The sequence below is a fragment of the Lissotriton helveticus genome, chromosome 7 (genome assembly GCF_964261635.1).
Source record: "Lissotriton helveticus chromosome 7, aLisHel1.1, whole genome shotgun sequence".
In the NCBI taxonomy this organism is placed as follows: domain Eukaryota; kingdom Metazoa; phylum Chordata; class Amphibia; order Caudata; family Salamandridae; genus Lissotriton; species Lissotriton helveticus.
Genome location: NC_136068.1, coordinates 1858637796 through 1858657679, shown reverse-complemented (window position 1 = coordinate 1858657679; position 19884 = coordinate 1858637796). Strand labels below are relative to the sequence as shown.

The 19884-nt window shown below is 46.1% G+C and overlaps 1 protein-coding gene across 4 annotated transcripts in view; it reads left to right on the top strand.

The window, feature by feature from the left end:
- The window catches only part of LOC144770838 (uncharacterized), a 161610-nt gene that overhangs the window by 48262 nt on the left and 93464 nt on the right, over window positions 1-19884 (top strand). For 2 of the 4 annotated variants that reach the window (XM_078655618.1, XM_078655620.1), the window contains exons 6-7: window positions 6578-6691; window positions 17310-17399. In XM_078655618.1, the coding sequence (XP_078511744.1) occupies window positions 6578-6691; window positions 17310-17399 (204 nt within the window). The remainder of the gene's footprint in view (window positions 1-6577; window positions 6692-17309; window positions 17400-19884) is intronic. The other 2 variants (XM_078655619.1, XM_078655621.1) reach the window with 1 other exon arrangement.

Sequence of the window (19884 nt, the reverse complement as noted above, 5' to 3'; positions counted from 1 at the left end):
ACTCTGGGCAATAGCTTGCGTAATCTCCACAATGGCCCCAGCAGCGCTTGGATGCCTGGCTTCACATTGGGAGTGCCCAGGAGTGGACATTTCACAGGAAATCCAGGATGGGTTCCACAGCGGTATGAATACAGCGCTACGAGGCTTCCGGGTAGAAGTGCGCTATATAAATGCTATACATTTACATTTACCATTGGAAGAAAATAACTTGTTTGCTATGGTGGTCCAGATGTTGGCTGAGGTGCTGGATCTGCAGTTACTGAGACATAGCCGAATGTTCAGACACAAATTCTCCTACCAGGGGCAATGCCATCTGAGCCTCTACTACCATCTAATGATGCACTCACTGATGCTTTCATGGTTCCATGGTCTAAGCCTTGTTCGTGCCTGCCTTGAGACTTATGCAGGATTCCACTAGCATGGTAAATCCCAATTCCTTTCTTAACACTCCTTTAATTAGAGATTCCAACAGGATTTGACACATTTTGTAAAATAATGCTTTCTCCAGCGAGCTTGGCTCGTGGACCCTTAAAAGCATTTTATTTATTGGGCAGGTACCTGCTTGGTCCGTGCCACATGACCAGCGAGATCTTTCTGTGGTCCCCGGAGGACCTGAGAGTTTTTCCGACTCAGATGATATCTGATGGGCCGGATACAGTGAAGTAGGTAATTGGTGCAGGCCTAAATACTGCTGAATGTATTGACAGGGCTGTTAGCACTAGTCTCCTGCTTAGAAGGCACATGTGGATTTTCAGGTGGTGTGCAAACTATATGCCTTCGAAGGGTCCATATTCTTCAGGGAAAAAATGTACGTGACGCTAGAAAGATTTAAAGGCAGTCGAGCAACTGCATGCTGTTTGGGTTTGTTGATGCCACTGAGGCAATTGCTCCATCAATTAATAAAATTCAGGAGCTATTCCAGGGGCTAGACTATAGGCCTTTTTGACTCGTAGACAGTCAAGTCTTTTTTTAAGGTAATGGATGTGCAGGCAGCTGAAACCGCACATACAGCAAGGCCAAAGGTCCTCCATTTTCTTCCGCCCCACTGCAAAGCCTGCTAAGCCCCTTTAGTTTGTCGTCAGAGGCTTATGTCTTGTTGGTGGGAGGCTGAATTCAACAATTCCTCCCCGGATGGACCTTCATTATGTCAGACAAATAGGGATTACAGATCATTCAAAGGGACTATGCCCTCCTCTTCATTTCCCCAACACCCTACTTTCCTCCCACACTACAACAAATTTTGGGGGAGCACTAGAGAAATCCTGAGGCAGATGAATCGTCTACCCTCCAAAGGTGCACTAGGATTGGTACCAGACTCCGAGTGATGTTATTCATGCTACCCCCTCATCCAGAAAAAGGACAGATACCCCAGGCCTATCCTGGACATTTGTCCACTGAATTCATTTCTGCGGTAGTACCAATCCAAAAAACGAATGCTGGTTGAGGTCCTTACCGTTCTTCACACAGGAGACTGGGTGGTATCCCTGGACTTGCAGGACATTTATCTACAAACTCACCCTGCAGTCCCCCAGGCATCACCTGTGGCTCAAGATGGGCAAGGAACACTTAAGGTTTGCCATCCTCCTTTTTGGCCTTACCTCAGATCCTCAGATTTTCATGAAAGTGATGGTGGTGGATGCGGCCCATCTTCGAAGGCTATTCAGGCTGCTACATACAGGATCACTACAGTGAGCTGTGGACCACCGAAGGACAACAGCTGAACTCTGGCTCGTTGAGGCAGTAACCCAACTATGTCCGGGCCCAGACGGGCACAGGGCCGGTCCCCCTGCCCGACTCATGGTTGCCTTCTCCGGCTTATATCAGGTACACGAGGGATGAGCTCATGCTTAGGCGGCCATTGAAACTCGCCGCATGTAGGTATGTTCACAAGGGAGGGCAACCGTTCCTGCCTTGTGGGGCCTGTAATATGGGTCTGGTAATGGCCAAAGACAATTGCTTGTTGTCAATGGGCCCTGTTGAACTGTCGGTCCCTCCCTAGTCATGCGACAGAAATTAATTCCCTCATTCTCGACCACAAGTTGGATGTCTTGTTTCTAACAGAAACCTGGATCTCTTCCAGCTCCGGCCCGGATATGGTCAGAGCACTTCCACCAGGTTTTCTTATATCTCACCTAGATAGACTAGTAGGGCGAGGAGGTGGAATTGCCATCCTTTACAGGGATACGTTAACCTGTAAGGTCCGTGATGGAGGGATGAGTGACTGTGAGAGCTGTCAATTCTCTCTACGGTTGTCGCATACCGCTTCCTTGGCAGGCCTCCTTGTCTACCGCCCACCTGGGACCATGGGCAACTTCCTCAACTCTTTTCTTGAAACGGTCGCGCTTCTTGCCTCTTCCACAGTCAACTTTGTGGCACTAGGTGACTTTAACATTCATTTTGATGACCCCTCTGACTCTCTGGCAGTAGATCTTCAGGGTGATCTGAAAGCGTTCGAGATTAACCTGGTCAATTCAGGTGCAACGCACGGGAAGGGACACTTGCTCGACCCCATTTTTTCGAACTCGGAACGCCTTAAAGTACTGCCCGCGCGGGTTCTGCCCTGGACAGATCATTTTATGGTTCCGGCCCTGTGGCAGTTTGATGTCCCAGTGGTATCTACACCTAGAGTATACACGGTGGAAAGAGCCTGGTCTAGGCTCCCAGTGGACACCTGGGCAGTACACTTGGAGGCGACATGTCCCCCCCCCCCCGGGCCTGACCCGCTAGTCGCTGATGCGAACTTAAACACCTGGTTGACCAACTCGCTCGGTGCTATCCTCCCTAAGAAAAGACTACTCACCAGGGGTAAGAGAGTGGGCTCAGCTCCCTGGTACACGCCAGAGCTTAGAGCTCTGAGGAAGGGTTGCAGGAGGCAGGAGCGGATCTGGAGAAGGGACTGGGGCGAAGTGAGCCGGAGAGAATACCGGGCAACACTTAACATCTACAAATCCGCCATCCGGGTAGCGAAATCCAAGTTCTTTGAGGAGAGAATAGGACTCTCTTCTAATTCCTCGAAAGAGTCGTTTAAGGTCATCAGAGAACTTCTGCGAACCCCCGAACCTCCGGTCACTCATGACAACCCGCGTGAAAAATGCTCAGAATTAGCCACGTTCTTTAAATCTAAGATTGAAAACATCTTGGCGTCCCTCCCTCGGTTAGCGCAGGAGCAATCCTCTGAATGCAACCCTGGGTCTCAGCCTGGGGTGAGGACAGCTGAACTGGACTCCTTTGATCCAGTCACGGTGGACGAGGCTCTTGGGGTCTTGGTGACCCTGAAGAGTGGGTCTCCGAGAGATCCGGTACCGATGAAATACCTGAAGCAGGTAGCTTCTACCATCGGCGGCCCAGTGACGGACCTTTTGAACCTATCCTTTACCCAAGGAGTTGTGCCTCCCAGCTGGAAAGGAGTGGTAGTTAAGGCCCTCCTGAAGAAGCCTAGCCTGGACCCCCGCTGACCTTGCTAATTTTAGGCCTATCTCCCTGCTTCCCGGCCTTAGCAAGGTGGCGGAGAAACTTGTGAATAGGCGCTTGTCGGGTTTTTTGGAATCCAACTCTCTCTTGGGTGACTCCCAAACGGGTTTTCGCCCGGGCCAGGGGACGGACACTGCCCTGCTGGCAGTCGTGGAGAATGCCAGGAGCATTCTGGATTCAGGGGGATCGGTGGCAGTGATCCTCCTGGACCTTAGTGCGGCATTTGACACCGTAGACCATCAGGTGTTACTCCAGCGGCTGTCGGGGGTGGGGGTCTCCGGGTTAGACCTGAAATGGCTCGCGTCCTTTTTGGAAGATCGGACGTTTGAGGTTTGGGAAGGCCACGAGAAGTCAACATCGGTTCCCCTCCAGTGTGGTGTGCCACAGGGCTCATCGCTGAGCCCCACACTATTTAATATCTATATGGCCCCACTGGAGAGTGTGGTACTGCCACTGGGTATCAAGATCATTAGCTATGCGGATGATACCCAGTTGGTGGTTGGGCTCCCCCAGCCGGCGAACCAACCCGACTTGCTGCTCACATGTTTAGCCAGGGTCTTCACCTGGATGTGCAACTCGGCACTTAAACTTAACGGTTCAAAAACCGAACTGATGATGCTGGGGAACTCCCCTCCCTCCCTGTCCCCTAGTAGCTGGCCTAGCTGTCTGGGAGCGCCACCTACCCCAAAACAGGAGATTAAGAGCTTGGGGGTGTGGCTGGAGCAGGATTTATCTTTCAAAACACACGCAAAAAAGACCGCAGGCGTGTGCTTCGGCCTGCTCCGGTCAGCCCGGAAGATCCTACCCCTCCTCCCGATGGCTACTAGGAGGTTACTAATCCAGGGTCTCATCATTTCACGGCTGGACTACAGCAATGTGCTGTTTCTGGGGGCTCCAGAATCCACTCTAAACAAATTGCAACAAGTGCAAAATGCTGCCGCCAGGCTTTTGACGGACCTTCCCAGGCGGCAGTCAGCCCGACCTGCGTTGAAGGCGCTCCACTGGCTCCCTGTGAGAGAGAGGGTGAAGTTTAAAGCACTCTGCATGGTCAACTTGCAGGGAAAAGGGCCCCCTATCCTGCTGAGCATGGTCCAACCCTATAAGGCCTCTCGCGCCCTCCGCTCAGACCACCAACATCTCTTGCAAGTCGCGAAAGTAAAAAAAGCCAGGACTGGCGGCAGAAGATTTTCCGTCAACGTGGCAGCGGTATGGAACTCTCTTCCGCATGCCCTTCGCTCTGAAACTGGCACCTTGCGATTTCGCAAACTTTTAAAGACTCATCTGTTCCCTGCTTAGTGCTCTGATGTTTTGGTGTGTACTCTGGACGAGCGCTGGGATGCCCAAGGGTAATCATGCGCTATACAAGACTCAATAATAATAATAATAATAATGTCAAAAGTCCCACCTGAGCCCCACACAGAGACTTCCATTCATTGGAGCAGTTCTGGACACCTGGGGTTCAAGGTCTTTCCTTCACCACAGCGCGTCTAGCACATCCAGAGTATGATCCAGTTGTTTCAACTGGGTAGCTTTTTCGGAGCAACTGGAGCACCCAGGAAAAGGTACTATGGTATGGCGCTTTGGGGATGTTCAGGTTGTTATATGTAAACATGAAACCCTAGAGGTTTCTATTTAGTCTGTGTTCATATTCCCCGTTGAAAAATGTGTAAGATTGAGAGAAGGCCCTATTAGAAACGGAATATAATGCTCTTTTAGTGTACGTAGTTAATTAAATCCGTTACAATATATGACACAAGAACTATAATTAATTAAAGGTGTATACAAAGAAACATCAAACAAAAACAGAAGAAACAACAATACAGCTCAAACTCTAAAATCAACAATTTAACAGCGTTACAAGAAGGTCGATAAACTTTACCAAGTTTCACCTTAATGTGTTGGCCCTTTAAGCCTGAACCATGGCCTACCTACACATCCTCCTATTAAGTTGATTAAAGATGTCCTTAGCTATTTCCTACCAGCCTCCAGCAAAGTTGGGAAATACATACACTGTGCAGCAATGTCTCTTCTTTAAAGGCACAAAATCTGTATTTTTCAGCCGACAAAGTTGATTTCAAACCGGGAACAGTCCTTTTTAGGGCGAGCATTTGAGACCTCTTGTATATACTTAAGCATATACTTCTATGTGTATGTACTTTGTGGGCTCTGGAGATAAGCCCTAGGACTTGTCTGCTTCCGCTTAGGGATTTTTTTTTCTGTTCAACTGCCTTTATTTAACTGTCTTTATAGAAAACTACCAGCAGAGGTCAGTAAAGTACCAGAATAAATATAGCATTCTCTCGATTCCAATCCATAGACTATACCATTTCCCGCTGAAAGGCAATATTTCTCTCCATGTGTTCCCATACCTGGCGTGTCACGCAGTTTGGTGCTTACTTTCCCCACCATGGTAAAGAACAGTAGATGTTTCAGCACCCAGGCTAATGTGCTGCATTGCTAAATACATATAAAGTCCCAAAGGCGAGACCGATTGCATAGCAAATGCTTGTTAGGAAAGTTGTCCCTTCTAAATAATAGTAACTTCTGCTTTAAATTAAGAGAACAATATATATTATTGGGAACTAGGTGTGCGAATTTAAAGCAATCCAGCCATGTGCTTTTTTTGGCCAACTCATCCTTGTCAGATAATTGCAACAGTGATGTTATACTCTTGTGGACCACATGTGTAAAGGTTGCAGGAGAAACCACTGCAGACCACAGCTCTTTAAGCCTCACGACAAACAAAACCCGAGGATATCCCACAATCGGAAAGATTGTGCCTCTGTTATATGACGCCTTGTACATTGCTTCATTTACACTTGTTCTGTCTCCTCTCAGTTAGGTGCAAGAAAATGGGATTAGGAGTTTTTATTGAAAGCACAAGAAATGTTCCCAATGAAGATAGCATGCCTTTTTGTTTCCTGGTTCATCAGTAAAATGTACATTTCTGCTCATGTATGCACAACACTGGATTTGTTGAGGTGTCGGGGTTTTTCAAAACTGTGCAGTTTTAAATGCCATACAATACAGACAGTTTCCTTATGTTCTTTGGTGTTTATTTTCAAAGTGAAAGCATTCATGGAAGCACTTTCTTTGTCTTGCCCAGTAGAGTTTCCTTTCCTCTTGAGCACTAGTTTGAGGAACAAAGAAGAGCCCAAGAGTGGTCTGACGGATCATCCTGGCGCGGAAAGAGCAGAAACCATCACCTGTCCTGACTCTGGTACGATTTCACCGCTGTTGATAGGAATTTAAGTGCAGGGATTGGAGAGTTGGTGATCAATTCCCGGGTCAGGTTTATTATTATTATTATTATTATTAGTGTCTCCACATGGTACTTTCTCTGAGAAAGATGGGCTAATTTAGTCAAACAACCAGGATTTTAATTGTTTTCGAAAAATGGAGAGGGACTGATAGGACCTCAGTAACTGTGGCGTTGCGTTCCATAGCATGGGCCCTAGGTAGGAGAACGCACTGCTTCCTTGGCGTATTCTTCTTACTTTCAGAACTGAGGAAAGGTGAGAGTTGCTAGAGCGTAAGCAGCGATGTGGTTTGTAGGGTGATACCAGATGTCTGAGATACTGAGGGCCCTTGTTCGCCATAGTTTGTGCATGTAACATAATACTTTAAAATGAATTCTTTTTTCTACAGGCGGCCAGTGGAGCATGTGCAAAAACCTAGCTGTTGGGGTGAATTTAGGTGGTTTTAGAATCCGCCTCATGGCAGTGTTTAGACCGGCCTCAGTCATTTTTGACCCCCTTAATAATGCCCAGGCACGGGATGTTGCCGTAATCCAGTCGGGAGAGGATCCACGCCTGTACCACCGTTCTTTGTGGTGGAAATGGAAGTCCGTCAAGAATCCTTCTCAGCCATTCAAGGATTCCAAAGCAGGAAGCTGTAACCTTGGTGGTCTGGGTGATCACTGAGAGCTTGCTGTCTAGCCAGATCCCTAAATTATTAACAGCTGGCACTGGAGCGGGGCACATTCCCAGAGTCTTAGGCCACAGATGTGGGCCCCACAACTGGGATTGGTTGCCTACCACCAAGATTTCGGTCTTGTCACAGTTCAACTGTTGAGGTGCTTAGTGTTCATCCCGGCCAGCACTTTTCACAGGCAGGTACTTACTACGCCCGCATTTTGGTTTTCCTGTGCTGCCAAAGAGACGATGATCTGGGTGTTGTAAGCCATAACACGTTTTGTTTTATTTCGAGCATGCTGCACATTGTTCCAACGCTATATAACACTGCCAATAGGTTCCAAGGGTGAGACCTATTTTCTTTGCTGGTTAACCTTTGTGCCAGGCAGCTATTGGGGGAGGCAGGGTTTAGGCCACTCTTCCTATCCTTTAACTCCTCTGCCCATGGAGCAAGTAACTAGAATCCTTTGTATCCCCAGCCGGGTCTGATGGCTTAGTTGACTAATGCATCCACCGTAGGGGCCTGTGTTCGACCTCGTGGTCACAGGTTCAAATCTCAGTGGATCCATTCAGCCTTTCATCCTTCTGAGGTCGATAAAATGAGTACCATTTAGTTAGGTAACAATCAACATCTGTTGTTCAGCGCCAAGATACACTTGGGTGAAAGAGCGCTTTACAAATATACATTATGGTATGAGTAATTGTTACCATATTGGTATGTTATGTATGTTGGGCCAGTATGTTCTGGGTGCTCAGTGCTGCCAGTAACATCGAAAACAGGGCTGAGAGAGCAAGCATCCTGCTCCGTGCCCTGACCAACAAGCATCTTATATACAGCATCCCAGATCCACACCAGCCCCAATCAAGCAGTCCAACTTGTAGATGGTAGTACAGTAGCCGCAGTACTGGTGGATTTTAGATCTGGGGGTCTCTAGTTGGCAATGGTTATCACATTTGTCCAAATAGGGACCCTTACTTCTAAGTCAGGACAAGGGGATTACTCTCCTTAATAACCCCTGCTCACCCCCTTGGTAGCTTGGCACGAGCAGACAGGCTTAGCTCAGAGGCAGTATGTTAAGCATTTGTGAATATACACAGTAATACAGTGATAACACTACAGATGGTCACAACGCAGGTTTTATGAAAATAAGTATTCTTTATATAGACTTAAACACAAGACCACAAACGACAAAAATCCACAATACTATACTAAAGGTTACTTAAAAGATGATAAAAGACTCTTAATTCAAGTTGATGGTAAATGCGACAAAGTTCTCAACAAAGTTCTTGGATGCGGCACGCAAAGTGAACAAAAGGCTTGCAAAAGGGGAGATGCATCGGTTCCGTGACCCGGGGGAACAGTTGCGTCCTTCCTCAATGCTTGCGCAGAGTAGAGGACTCATCGTGAGCCTTACCGGTGCGGAGGTGATGCGTAGATTCTCGACCTGTTGCGGTGCGCAAGATGGCGCCTTGATGCGATGCCGATGCGATGATCCAGTTGCGATACGAGAAGATGGCGCCCTTGATGCGGTGATGCGATGACGATGCGATGATGCCCTGGCAGCCTTGCGACGACTCTGTACTTTAGAGCCGCGACAGGCCCTGCGATGCGCTTCTCCGGTGATGCGATGACAGCTCTCTCGATGCGTCGCTCTTCTCCAGGAATGCGACAGCAGACAGCTTCGATGAACACACGCTTCCAGGGAGATGCGATGAACTCTCGCTTCTCCGGCGTTGCGATGATTTCAGCTGCGGCGGCGACATGCTTCTTCTCGATGCGTCACGCTTCCAGCTCCCAGCGGCACGCAAGTGACTGGAGTCAGAATTCCCAGCAAGGAAATTCAGGAGGGAGCTGGAGGTGAAGTCTTTTGGCCCTGAGACTTCAACAGGAGGCAAGCACAGTTCAAGCCCTTGGAGAATATTCTGTAGATGAAAGTCCTTACAAAGTTCCTTCTCCTTTCCCTTGGCAATGAAGCAACCACTGCAGGCCAACCCAGCAAACAGCACACTGGCAGAGAGGCAGTCCAAACTCCTGCAGCTTCCTTTGTTCTTCTCCTTGGCAGAAAGGTTTCTCGTTCCAGAAGTGATCTAAAGTCTGTGGGACTGGGTCCCAAAATTTATACCAAAAAATCCTTTGTTCTCTGAAGGCAGGGAGGCCTCTAACTAGTTTAAACCACTTCCTGAGCACTGTGTTTACATGACTCTTCTCTTCCTTTCACTGTGCAGGGCAGAAACATCAGACGCCCCACAGGAGGTGGAGCCAGCACAGGGGAGGGAAGATGCAGCCCTGGAGTACTCTGTTGACAGGATTCCCCTTCTCCTTTCACTGTGCAGGGCAGAGACATCAGACAAGCCACAGGGGGTGGAGCCAGCATTGTGGAGGGAAGGCCCAGCCCTATCCAGGTCCCAGGTGCACTCTCCCCCTCCCATTTGGATGTAAATCTCCCTAATCACCACTGGGCTGTCCCAGACTGTCTCCTGGAATTTCCCCAGCCCTGTCACACACAAACCCAGACAAGGAATACACAAGTCAGCAGAGGCAGGCTCAAATGGTTAGGCAAGCAAATACCTACTTTCTAAAAGTGGTATTTGCAAACTCAGAATATTAAAATAAACTTTACTAAAAGATGTATTTTATTTATCTGAGTTCAGGCATACTAAACTCGATTTTCTACCATGTTCCCTGAGTCAGTTAGGATTGTAGGGATGTAACAATCTTCACTGCCCATTCTAATCTATGAGAACAGGTAGCCTCCAATAGTGAAAAACGAAAATGGCTGTAATTCACTACTAGAACATGCTACACACATCAGAGCATGTCCTAGCTTATACTTACAATGCACCCTGCCCTTGGGCCTACCATAGGGGTGTCTAATATGAAGCAAAGGGAAGATTTAGGGACTGGCAAGTGGGTGCACTTGGGCAAGTCGACATGGTAGTCACAGACTACACACAGGCCTTGCAATGGCAGACCTGAGACACACTTTACAAGCTGCTTCTGTGGGTGGCACAACCAGTGCATGCCCACCAGCAGCATTTGCTCTACAAGCCCTGGGCACCCATGGTGCACTGTACTAGGGGCTGACAGTAGATCAAATAAGCCAATCATGGAATCCAATCAGTATATCAATTTGACATGGGGAGCATTTGCACTGTGGCACTGATTAGCAGTGGCACAGTGCCCAAAACATACAACCAGCAAAAATATGTCAAAACAGAGGGGGCAATCTGTCAAAAATGGAAGGGAGACTCACGCCAATGATGTCAGGTCTAACAGTGGACATCATGCCCCCTCTTACCCTGAACCCATTTGATCTCTCTATGGCCTCTTGGGGAGTCACTGTGCAGCAATGGAAGCACCCATGGTAACTGAGATGCTCAGTGCTTCCGGTCACTCCCATCTGCGGACAGTTAATCACTTCGCTTTGATGCATTGCGCTTGCATGCACTTTTCCTGCTTTCCTTTGCAATCGCAGGTGCTAGATTCCCAGAGTTGAAAGAAGAGAAGCTGCTTATCCTAAAGGGAAACAAGGGAGGGGCTAGGTAGGGAAATCACACTGTCCAAGGCTGGATTAGCATGTAGAATAAGAAAGAAAAGGGAACCAACCTCAAATCACCTGCGATGACATTGCATCAAACAGCGTACAGAAGACCGACAACAAAAAATAAACGAAACAGAAAAATTAGCAGCGCATACACTAAACTCACACTAATCATAAACCTTGCAGGAGAGAGTAAAAAAACTGAAAGTAGCTGAGCGAGCTGCAAAGAGATCCTACCAAGATGTGGCCCTAGCATGGTGCAGATAAATAAGGAGTGGAGTCGAAATAATGTTGTTTGAAGTTGCCGCTACATTTGAGCCTGTGGTTGCAGGTTTAGCACACCAGCACTGACTCTTGGCGACTGGCCCTTATTTTTCCTCAACATACTGATTCAGAGAAAGAGGGTAGAAACACACAAGTGCCAAGGTGGCAAGCGAAAGATGGAAAAACAGTGATAAAGGGAAAAATGAGAAAGAACCTGCAAGAGTGAGGCAAGAAGTGTCAGGTGGAGAATTTTTTTTTTTTTTTTGTTCAAAAACCTTTATTCGAGCAAGCAAAGGAAAATACACGAATGGGCCTACAACCTCACGGGCTGGCCGCTAATAGCAAGGCACAATGAAAGAAGCAGAAAATCACTCCCGTGGTCAGGCGAAAATCAGTTACCAGGCGTTACTCCAAACATAATACAGAGCATATTAAGTTTCTGTTTTATACATGAAAACAACGAACACTGAAAAGGCGAATGCACAGTAATCAAGGTCAGCTCAAATAACGGAGGGGGTGGTACAAGGGCAGGGGGGGGGGGGAGCAGCGGGGAGATCCGGAAAATCACAGAGCAGTATGAAAAGGTTTCGGGGACGCCAGCCTAGGGAGATAGGGTAACATCAGTAGTGCTCACCATGGGAGGGGTACAGATATCCCCACGATATTCATTCCACTGGCCCCAAATCTTCGTCCACGCCCTGGGTCTGCCCCTGGCCACATATACGGTCTTCTCACGAAACATGGACCAGTCCATGTTATCCTCCCATTTCGAGACCTCAGGGGGTCTGGACGCGCCCCAGAGTTGCGCAATGTCCCGTTTTGCAATCATGTATCCCAAGGTAGCCCATCTGGTCTGGGCCACAGAGTAGTCGGTGGGTTCCCACACATTCAACAGACAGCGTCGTGGCTCCGGCCGCAAGGCAACACCAGTCACAGCAGTCATCACCGCAAGCACATCAGTCCAGTAGGCCGCCACCCCTGGGCACTCCCAAAGAATATGTAAAAAAGTAGCACTCGACCCACAACCACGCTTACATAACCCATCCGGGGAAAAGCCCATTGTGACCAGACGCGGACCAGTGACATATACCCGATGAAGGATTTTAAGTTGAACCAAACGGAGACGGGCAGGGATGGCTACCTCTTTCGGAGAAGAGAGCGCCGATTGCCAATCCTCGTCGTCCAATTCCAACCCATCGCCGACCCAAACCTCCCGCAATCGGACCAATAAGTCCGCTCGAGTATTGATCAGTTTCTTATAGATCAGGGAAATGGTGCTATCAGGCAGGTGGCCATCAAGGACACGATCCTCGAGGGGGGAAGACTCGGGCAGGGTCTCATCAGGAGTCAGGACTGAGGCGAGGGCGTGTCGGACCTGCAGATAGCGAAAAAATTCTCTACCATTCAAACCGTATTCCGCCTGAAGGGCCTGGAATGACTTCACACTACCTTTCGAACAGACATCACCCACCTTACATATCCCAATCATATCCCAGCGGTCAAAGCCCTTAGTAGACCAGAGACATCCCAAACGTTCAGAGGCATAAAGCGGCGTCGCCAGTGTCATTCGATCCTCCCATCCCAAACTCACATTCGCGGCTCGCCACACGGTGACCGCAATCCTGGACGGGCCCACAAGATGGCGCCCGGCCGATCTAGAATAAAGCGCTCTATTAAAGTCCCCACCCGGCAGCTGGAGTCTATCCATCTCAAAGGCAGGATTACGACCCGGTGAAAACATCACGTGATTAATGGCAGACAACTGGGAAGCCCAATAATATCTCTTGATGTCGGGGAGCGCCATGCCCCCGTCATACCAAGGGATGGTGAGTTTCGCGAGGGCAATACGTGGACGCCCGTCCCAGATCAATTGCCTTTGAAGACTCTCAATCTCCAGGTGGAGAATTAAAGAGGCATGAGGTGGTATAAAAAAAACGCAGCCTTAGTATTTGTCACCCTGACTTTCGGTAGTGCTGGCTGAAGGCCCTGGAACAAGCTTTGAGCCCAGGACTTATACTTTTGCAAATGAAGCACTGTTTCAACTACATTTTCCAAAGTGTTCATAGGAAGTGCAACTTTGGCACCTGTGTTCTCAGCTGCTGAGTTTAGGTAAAAATAGTGTGCCTCCCAACGTGTCCCACAGTCCTCTTAAAAGGAGAGCGCATTCAATTTGTAGATTACAGTTCACACACTCCAGGCTGGTGCCCGTTGAACCCTTCTATCTCCAGCGCTCCCGTTTCAAAACTGGGCACTAGCATGACAAGAAGGGGTGATTAGATTTCATTTTGTACATTCCTTCAGTCCAGGTGCCTGGTTGAAAGGATAGAGAATAACTAGTCCCTCAATCAACCAGTATTTGTATAGCGTGACTAATCACCCGTGAGGTATCCACTAGCAAGATAGTTACCAATGGTTAGTTTGAGCATGGTTTATCTGTTCTTTAAAACCTTTTTAGGTCTCGTCTAGCGTTGCAGCGTGCATGCGCTGCACGCTCTGCAAGAGAAATTGTGGATGAGGAGATTTCAGAAGGTGGGTTGAAGCCCCGCCCCTCATTTTTATTGGCTGGCGTCATCGTTTATGGTAAACGGTGGTCTCCCATTGAAAACGAGGCTTCTTTGTTTCAGCCCTTTCTCCTTTTGGGTTGGCTCATCCAGACTGGATCGTTTGCTTCACGGCTGTCGTGAAGCTATTTCTTACCTAAAGGAGGCATGCATGCATGCAGCAAAGGATCCAGTCCGGATGGGCCGTCCCAAAAGGAGGCAGGGCTGCAGGCAGGCACAACGCGCATGGCGCGCCTTCACTTTCCGATTTTATTTATTTATTTTATTTATTTGCCATGCCATGGCGTTGCGACAGCTTGTTTGCTTTCTGACTTGTTTACATTAGTGCCTTGTACGTGACAGGCGCACATCGTAATTTTAATGGTGAGAATTACACTTATCATTTCTCACTGGGGTTCTGTTGGTATATGTATATACACAATAGTAAGTGTTGTCTGTCTGGTCTTACTATTAGAACGAGTGACCATCACTGTTTGTGGTTCTCGAGGGAGAACAAGCACTGATTCTTTTTGTCTTGTCTTTTCTTTTCTCTCATTTCTTCTTTCACTAAAAGAGAGGGAGTTACCTATGATGAAAAATGGGTATACTGGTAATTGTTAGCCAGCAACCCCCTTGGCGGTTCTACTGTGAGGTACTCTCTCTCTTCTCCCACATTTTTTCACAGGATGGAAGGTGGGGAAGTGTGGATGGTAGTTGACATTTTTTTTATATTCTTGATGATAAAGTGACACTGTGACTGAAACAAGTAGTTGGAGTATACACACATAGGGGTATTGTGAAAGCCATTGAAAACCCTGGTTTTCATTACAAATAATAGGAATAAGTTTCTAAAAGGTGAGGCCTCAATTTGTGTATTATGTTCTGAGTAGGGGCGACCTCTTCCCCTTTTTTCCCCCCTTGGCTCCTACTATTTTGGCACATTGTAATTAACAAGGGAAACGTTCTGATACACAAACAGGAAGGACAAGGCGGGTGCCCAGGTAACTTGACTGTGAAAGCTAGCTCCTGCCAGCTGCCGAGAGACAGCGCGGTGGGCTGAGCCTATGCGAGCAGCGAGCGCTCGCTCAGTGCCGGAGCAGGGTGAGATGTGACAGCTCCTACCACACTCGGCAGAAACAGCACCCTCGCTTGTGTTTCCATTCAGACACGGGATAAGCTAAACCAGAATCTATGTCTTTGTTGTGGGGAAGGCATATCAAGGGCTACTCTCCACCTTTCATCATTGCATCCGATGTACAACTTGTGAAAAACCTTTGATTGCCTTGTTCTCCAGAACCAGCAGAAGTTGGAGGTGCTCTCTCTGCTAGCTTCCGCAGTGCTGTTAATTAATGGGAATAACAGACCCCCTTGGAAGGAGAGCAACCATCTGTCAAGAGGAAAGGAAGCATGTGGAATGAGTGCCTTGGAGCACTTCGGAGAGGCAGGGGAGGATGAAGCGGACACCTGTTCCCTCTCCTCTCTGGACTCCAACTTCTTCTGCAGGGACCCTCCGCGGCCCCGGCAGGACATCCCGCTAGACTCCTGGCTCATCACGTGGGCAGGCGTTGCTTCGTGCTGCCCTGCCACCCGGAGACGTGGATAGGTCAGCTGCTGGCTGCCAACGGGGGGTTGGAGGCGGCCGAACTCCGCGACAATGCCAGCCCCGGAGAGGGCAAGTTCTTCATCGACCAAAGTGCTCCGATTTTCGAGTACTTCCTGCACTACTACTGCACGGGCAGGCTGCACCTGATGGAGCAACTCTGTGCCGTCTCCTTACTGCAGGAGATCAAGTACTGGGGTCTGGGCGAGCTATGCCTGGACCGCTGCTGCCGGGACAAATCTTTTTGACGCAATGACCAAAGCGTGGCGCTAGACATCGGCAAGGATGAGCAGGAGGACGACGTAGAGGAGGAGGACTTCACCGGGGCACCCTGTGCCAGCGCACGCCAGCGTCTCTGGGAACTCATGGAGAAGCCCGCCTCGTCGGCGGCCGCCCGCACCTTTGGCACCCTCTCCATGGCCCTCCTCTACCTGGAGATTGGCTCGATGGACGCACCGCTCTCTGCCCTGCTGGAGTATGTGTGCATGAAGCTGGGTCGCAGAAGCAGCCTTGACAATCTACTTTGTTTCTAACATCTCTTTAATCATTTCACACATGGAGCCCACCGAACGGAGTTTCAGCTCAATTTTTTTTATTTATTTTTTATGTATCGTGCTCTATTCCATGTTTATTGTGTCACGTTGGCGGGTTGTATATGTGGGTGGGGGTTAAGTGTAGACCATGGCAGCATCTGTTTGGCACTTATCTGCTGGTGAACCCTTTACAAACCACCACGTCCTATGTTTTTGGATTTTAGGAGTCATGTGTGTGCGTGTTTTTTGTCTATATGCCACGCCCTTTTATGTACAGTCCTCTTCCTTCCGAGACTTCTTTGCTGGTATGGTGTTTGAGCCAAGGGCTGGGTGCGCTCAATTTTCATCGACAAATTAATTGTCCAACTGCACCTGCATCTGCAGTGATTGTAATCTCACACCTATCTAAACAAATAATGATCACACACCTATATCTGCAGGAATGCTGATCTCACACCTATAAATGCAGTGATAGTAATATCACACCTGTAACTGCAATCATAGTAACAATACATGGGTATATGTAATTTCCACTCAGAGTCCTTATTCCAAAATGAGTGGGTATTAAAATGTTTAAAGCATTAGATTAATGTGATAAAAAATAAAAAAAATCACTAAAAGCCAGTACCATTTACAATGCAAAATTCACACTAGTACAAATGCAATAGATTTCGCAATTACTACAAAGTGAGCTATTGCCATTTTGCATTACACCATTTGATTAATGTTTCACGAAGAAAAAAAAATGACACTCTCAATGCCAATAGCTCAAAATAATGTTATTGCGAGACCTATTGCATTGTAAATGCTTGTTTACTGTGGTCATCCGTGACAGAATTACTGTGAAGTGATGTAGTGATACACTCAATGAACAGTTGTACATTTTAACTGTTGCCCAAACCTCTAAACGAGGGGCTTCAGTCTGCATCAGTGAAGTGTTTGTACAGGTCTGGGAGACCATCTCACCGCCAATCCGCCACCAGTTTTCATTCAAAATTACAATAGGGGGAATTTATATAGTTTTACAATAAATCGAAAGTCTTCTGCATGCCTTTGGAGAAGAAGAGGAGATGGGACCTGAACCAATTAGTCCCTTTCTGATTCAACCATTAGGCTTGCATTTGGTTTCAGCTTACAAAGTGATCTCCAACATCCATAATGTCATAATCCTCTCTCATCCAGTATTTGTCTCCTGAAGTGGCATATTGTTTCATCAGTAATGGTGTACGCTTGGTTTGATAGGATAATTCCCATTACATTTGCTGGTACAAATTTTTCCCTCCTGTGATAAGCGAAATTGCTAGATTGAGGCTCTATGCGTCAACACTTTCTTCGTCCATTTTCCTTCTTTGTTATGAAGTGTCTATCCATATTATACTCCGCATGAAAGTGCTGGTACTTTCATTTGCTAGCTTTGATTCTGGTACATGTTCTCTTCACTTCAGGTGTCTTGGTGATTATTAAAAAAGAACAAGAAACCTATCCTGTGGACCAAGAGGATTTGGAGAGCAGAGAGGTCCTTGAAGCACCCTCAGGTGAGTAAATATCCGTGCTGTATATTTGTGTGGTTTGTGTTACCATGTGGGTTCTCACTTCTCCATCACAGAATGCGTGTCAAGCATGTAGTGCTTTGTGCGTGCATGTCAGGATTGGCATTTAGGATACTTGAAGTACATAAAAGAATAGGAAGGCCATCCTATCATAATTCGAGAGTAAACTGGACTAAAGAAGTTCAGAATGCTCCATAATTGACCAATTATTGAAGAAACCACAGTAGTTACTTGATAGTTTGTCTATTTGAATATGACAGAAGATGTCAAAGTCTCCATCTCGCACCACTCAAGAGGAAGGAGGCTGTAAAGCTAGAATGTCATCTTACGCTGTTTAATATCAGTGCTCCAAACAGCTTGCATACAGACTCGATTGGAGAAGGTAAGATCATGATTTCGGGGTAGAAGTCTTGTTAAGCTGTTAAAAAACACGCGTCTGGCTCACATGAACTGTACCCAATCCGCAGTTTGGGTAGACTTTTGAAAGCCTTACTATAATCTCGACAAACAAGCATTGCTAAAGCAATGCTGTAGTCGAGACCTAAAAACCTCTACCATATATATATATATATATATATATATATATATATATATATATATATATATATATATATATATATATATATATATTCACTGTAAAAACCATAGGTTTCAGGAGTTATATAGTTAGGAATTAGCTTTTAAAAAACCTTTGAAATTCACTCAAAAAACTATAAGTTTTAGTGGTGTTATAGTTAGCTGGACATTTTACTCATACAAAACCATTGAAATTGCTCCTATATAGTTAGTTGTACTAACTATATTTCGCGCACCCGCAATCCACTGCTGATGATGTCACATATTAGATCATTCATGACATGGTCAGTGACATCACTGATGACATCTCAAATGACATCACTGATGACATCACTGATGACATCATCCAGTGAATGTGGTTTGCTTCGTTATTTAAATATGCATTATATATATAGCAATTTCCATTGAAGAATAAGTGGATATATATATAAATAAATATTTGGATGGAGGATTTAGTAGCAGTGTAATTGACTGTTTACTTGACCAATTTATTATGTCTCACTAAATATAGTGGATAGTGACTAAACTGTGTGAATATCTGTATCACTTTGTCAGTTGTTGTGTAAACTGATTCTACAGTTGGTTACTAGCTATGTGAAAGTCTATATTAGTTATTGATTAGTTAACTGAGTATTTGTATGGGAGTGTGAAAGTGTGTGTGGTTCGGTGGGGGGGTGTGACTGTCCAAAGATGTGTGAATAGTTGATTCAGTAGATATATGAAGTTAAAACTACATGTTCTAACAGTTGTTTGGGTGAGTGAATATCTTTATGAGTGTGGTGATGAGCAAATATATTTCTCAATGGTACAGGTCCAACAAACTAGAAAAATAAAAGGCAGTGTATGTGTCAGTTGTTGTATATAAATAAGTATACATAAGCCACAATGATTGTGTGAGTGACTGTATGGATAACTGTATACTTGTAATAATGATTTTATAATTCACTAAGTATGACTTACTATCTAAATGAATAGAAGAAGTGGTGTTTGTATAAGTGTTTTACTAAGTAAATATGTAAGTATGATCCATTGTTTGCATAAGTGAGTAGGATGACTTCATATGTGAATAGGATGCGTGCTGTTGTTTAATGTCGATATAGATGTATAAGTATTTTTGATAGTGTTCTATTGTTCATTGACAGCATGTATGAGTGAATCCATAGGTAAGTGATTAGATGTGTGTATACATCTATGAATCACTGAGTGGATTTTTAGATACTTGTATTGCTGTGACAATGGATTTAAATATGATACTCTGTATTTTACAAAGAGTGATGAAAAATTGTAATAGTGTATGGAAAGGTGTATGTGATTGTCACGTGGATGATGTCATCAGTGATGTCATCAGTGATGTCATTTGAGATGTCATCAGTGATGTCACTGACCATGTCATGAATGATCTAATATGTGACATCATCAGCAGTGGATTGCGGGTGCGCGAAATATAGTTAGTACAACTAACTATATAGGAGCAATTTCAATGGTTTTGTATGAGTAAAATGTCCAGCTACCTATAACACCACTAAAACTTATACTTTTTTGAGTGAATTTCAAAGGTTTTTTAAAAGCTAATTCCTAACTATATAACTCCTGAAACCTATGGTTTTTTCAGTGAATTTCAAAGGTTTTTTAAATGCTAATTCCTAACTATATAAGGCCTGAAACCTATGGTTTTTTCAGTGAATTCGCAAGGTTTTTTAAATGCTAATTCTATTAGCAGATAACGTTTTTATATATTAAAACGTTTTTTAAATCTCAAATGCCTGCTTTGCTAACAGAGTTTTTAAGCACAGGCTCTTTTGTCTCTGGTGGCCATCTTGGGAGACTGCATATCAGAATTTTTTTAATGAAATATAAGAGGATTTGAGAAGTCACTCAAAATGTGCCCTAATTT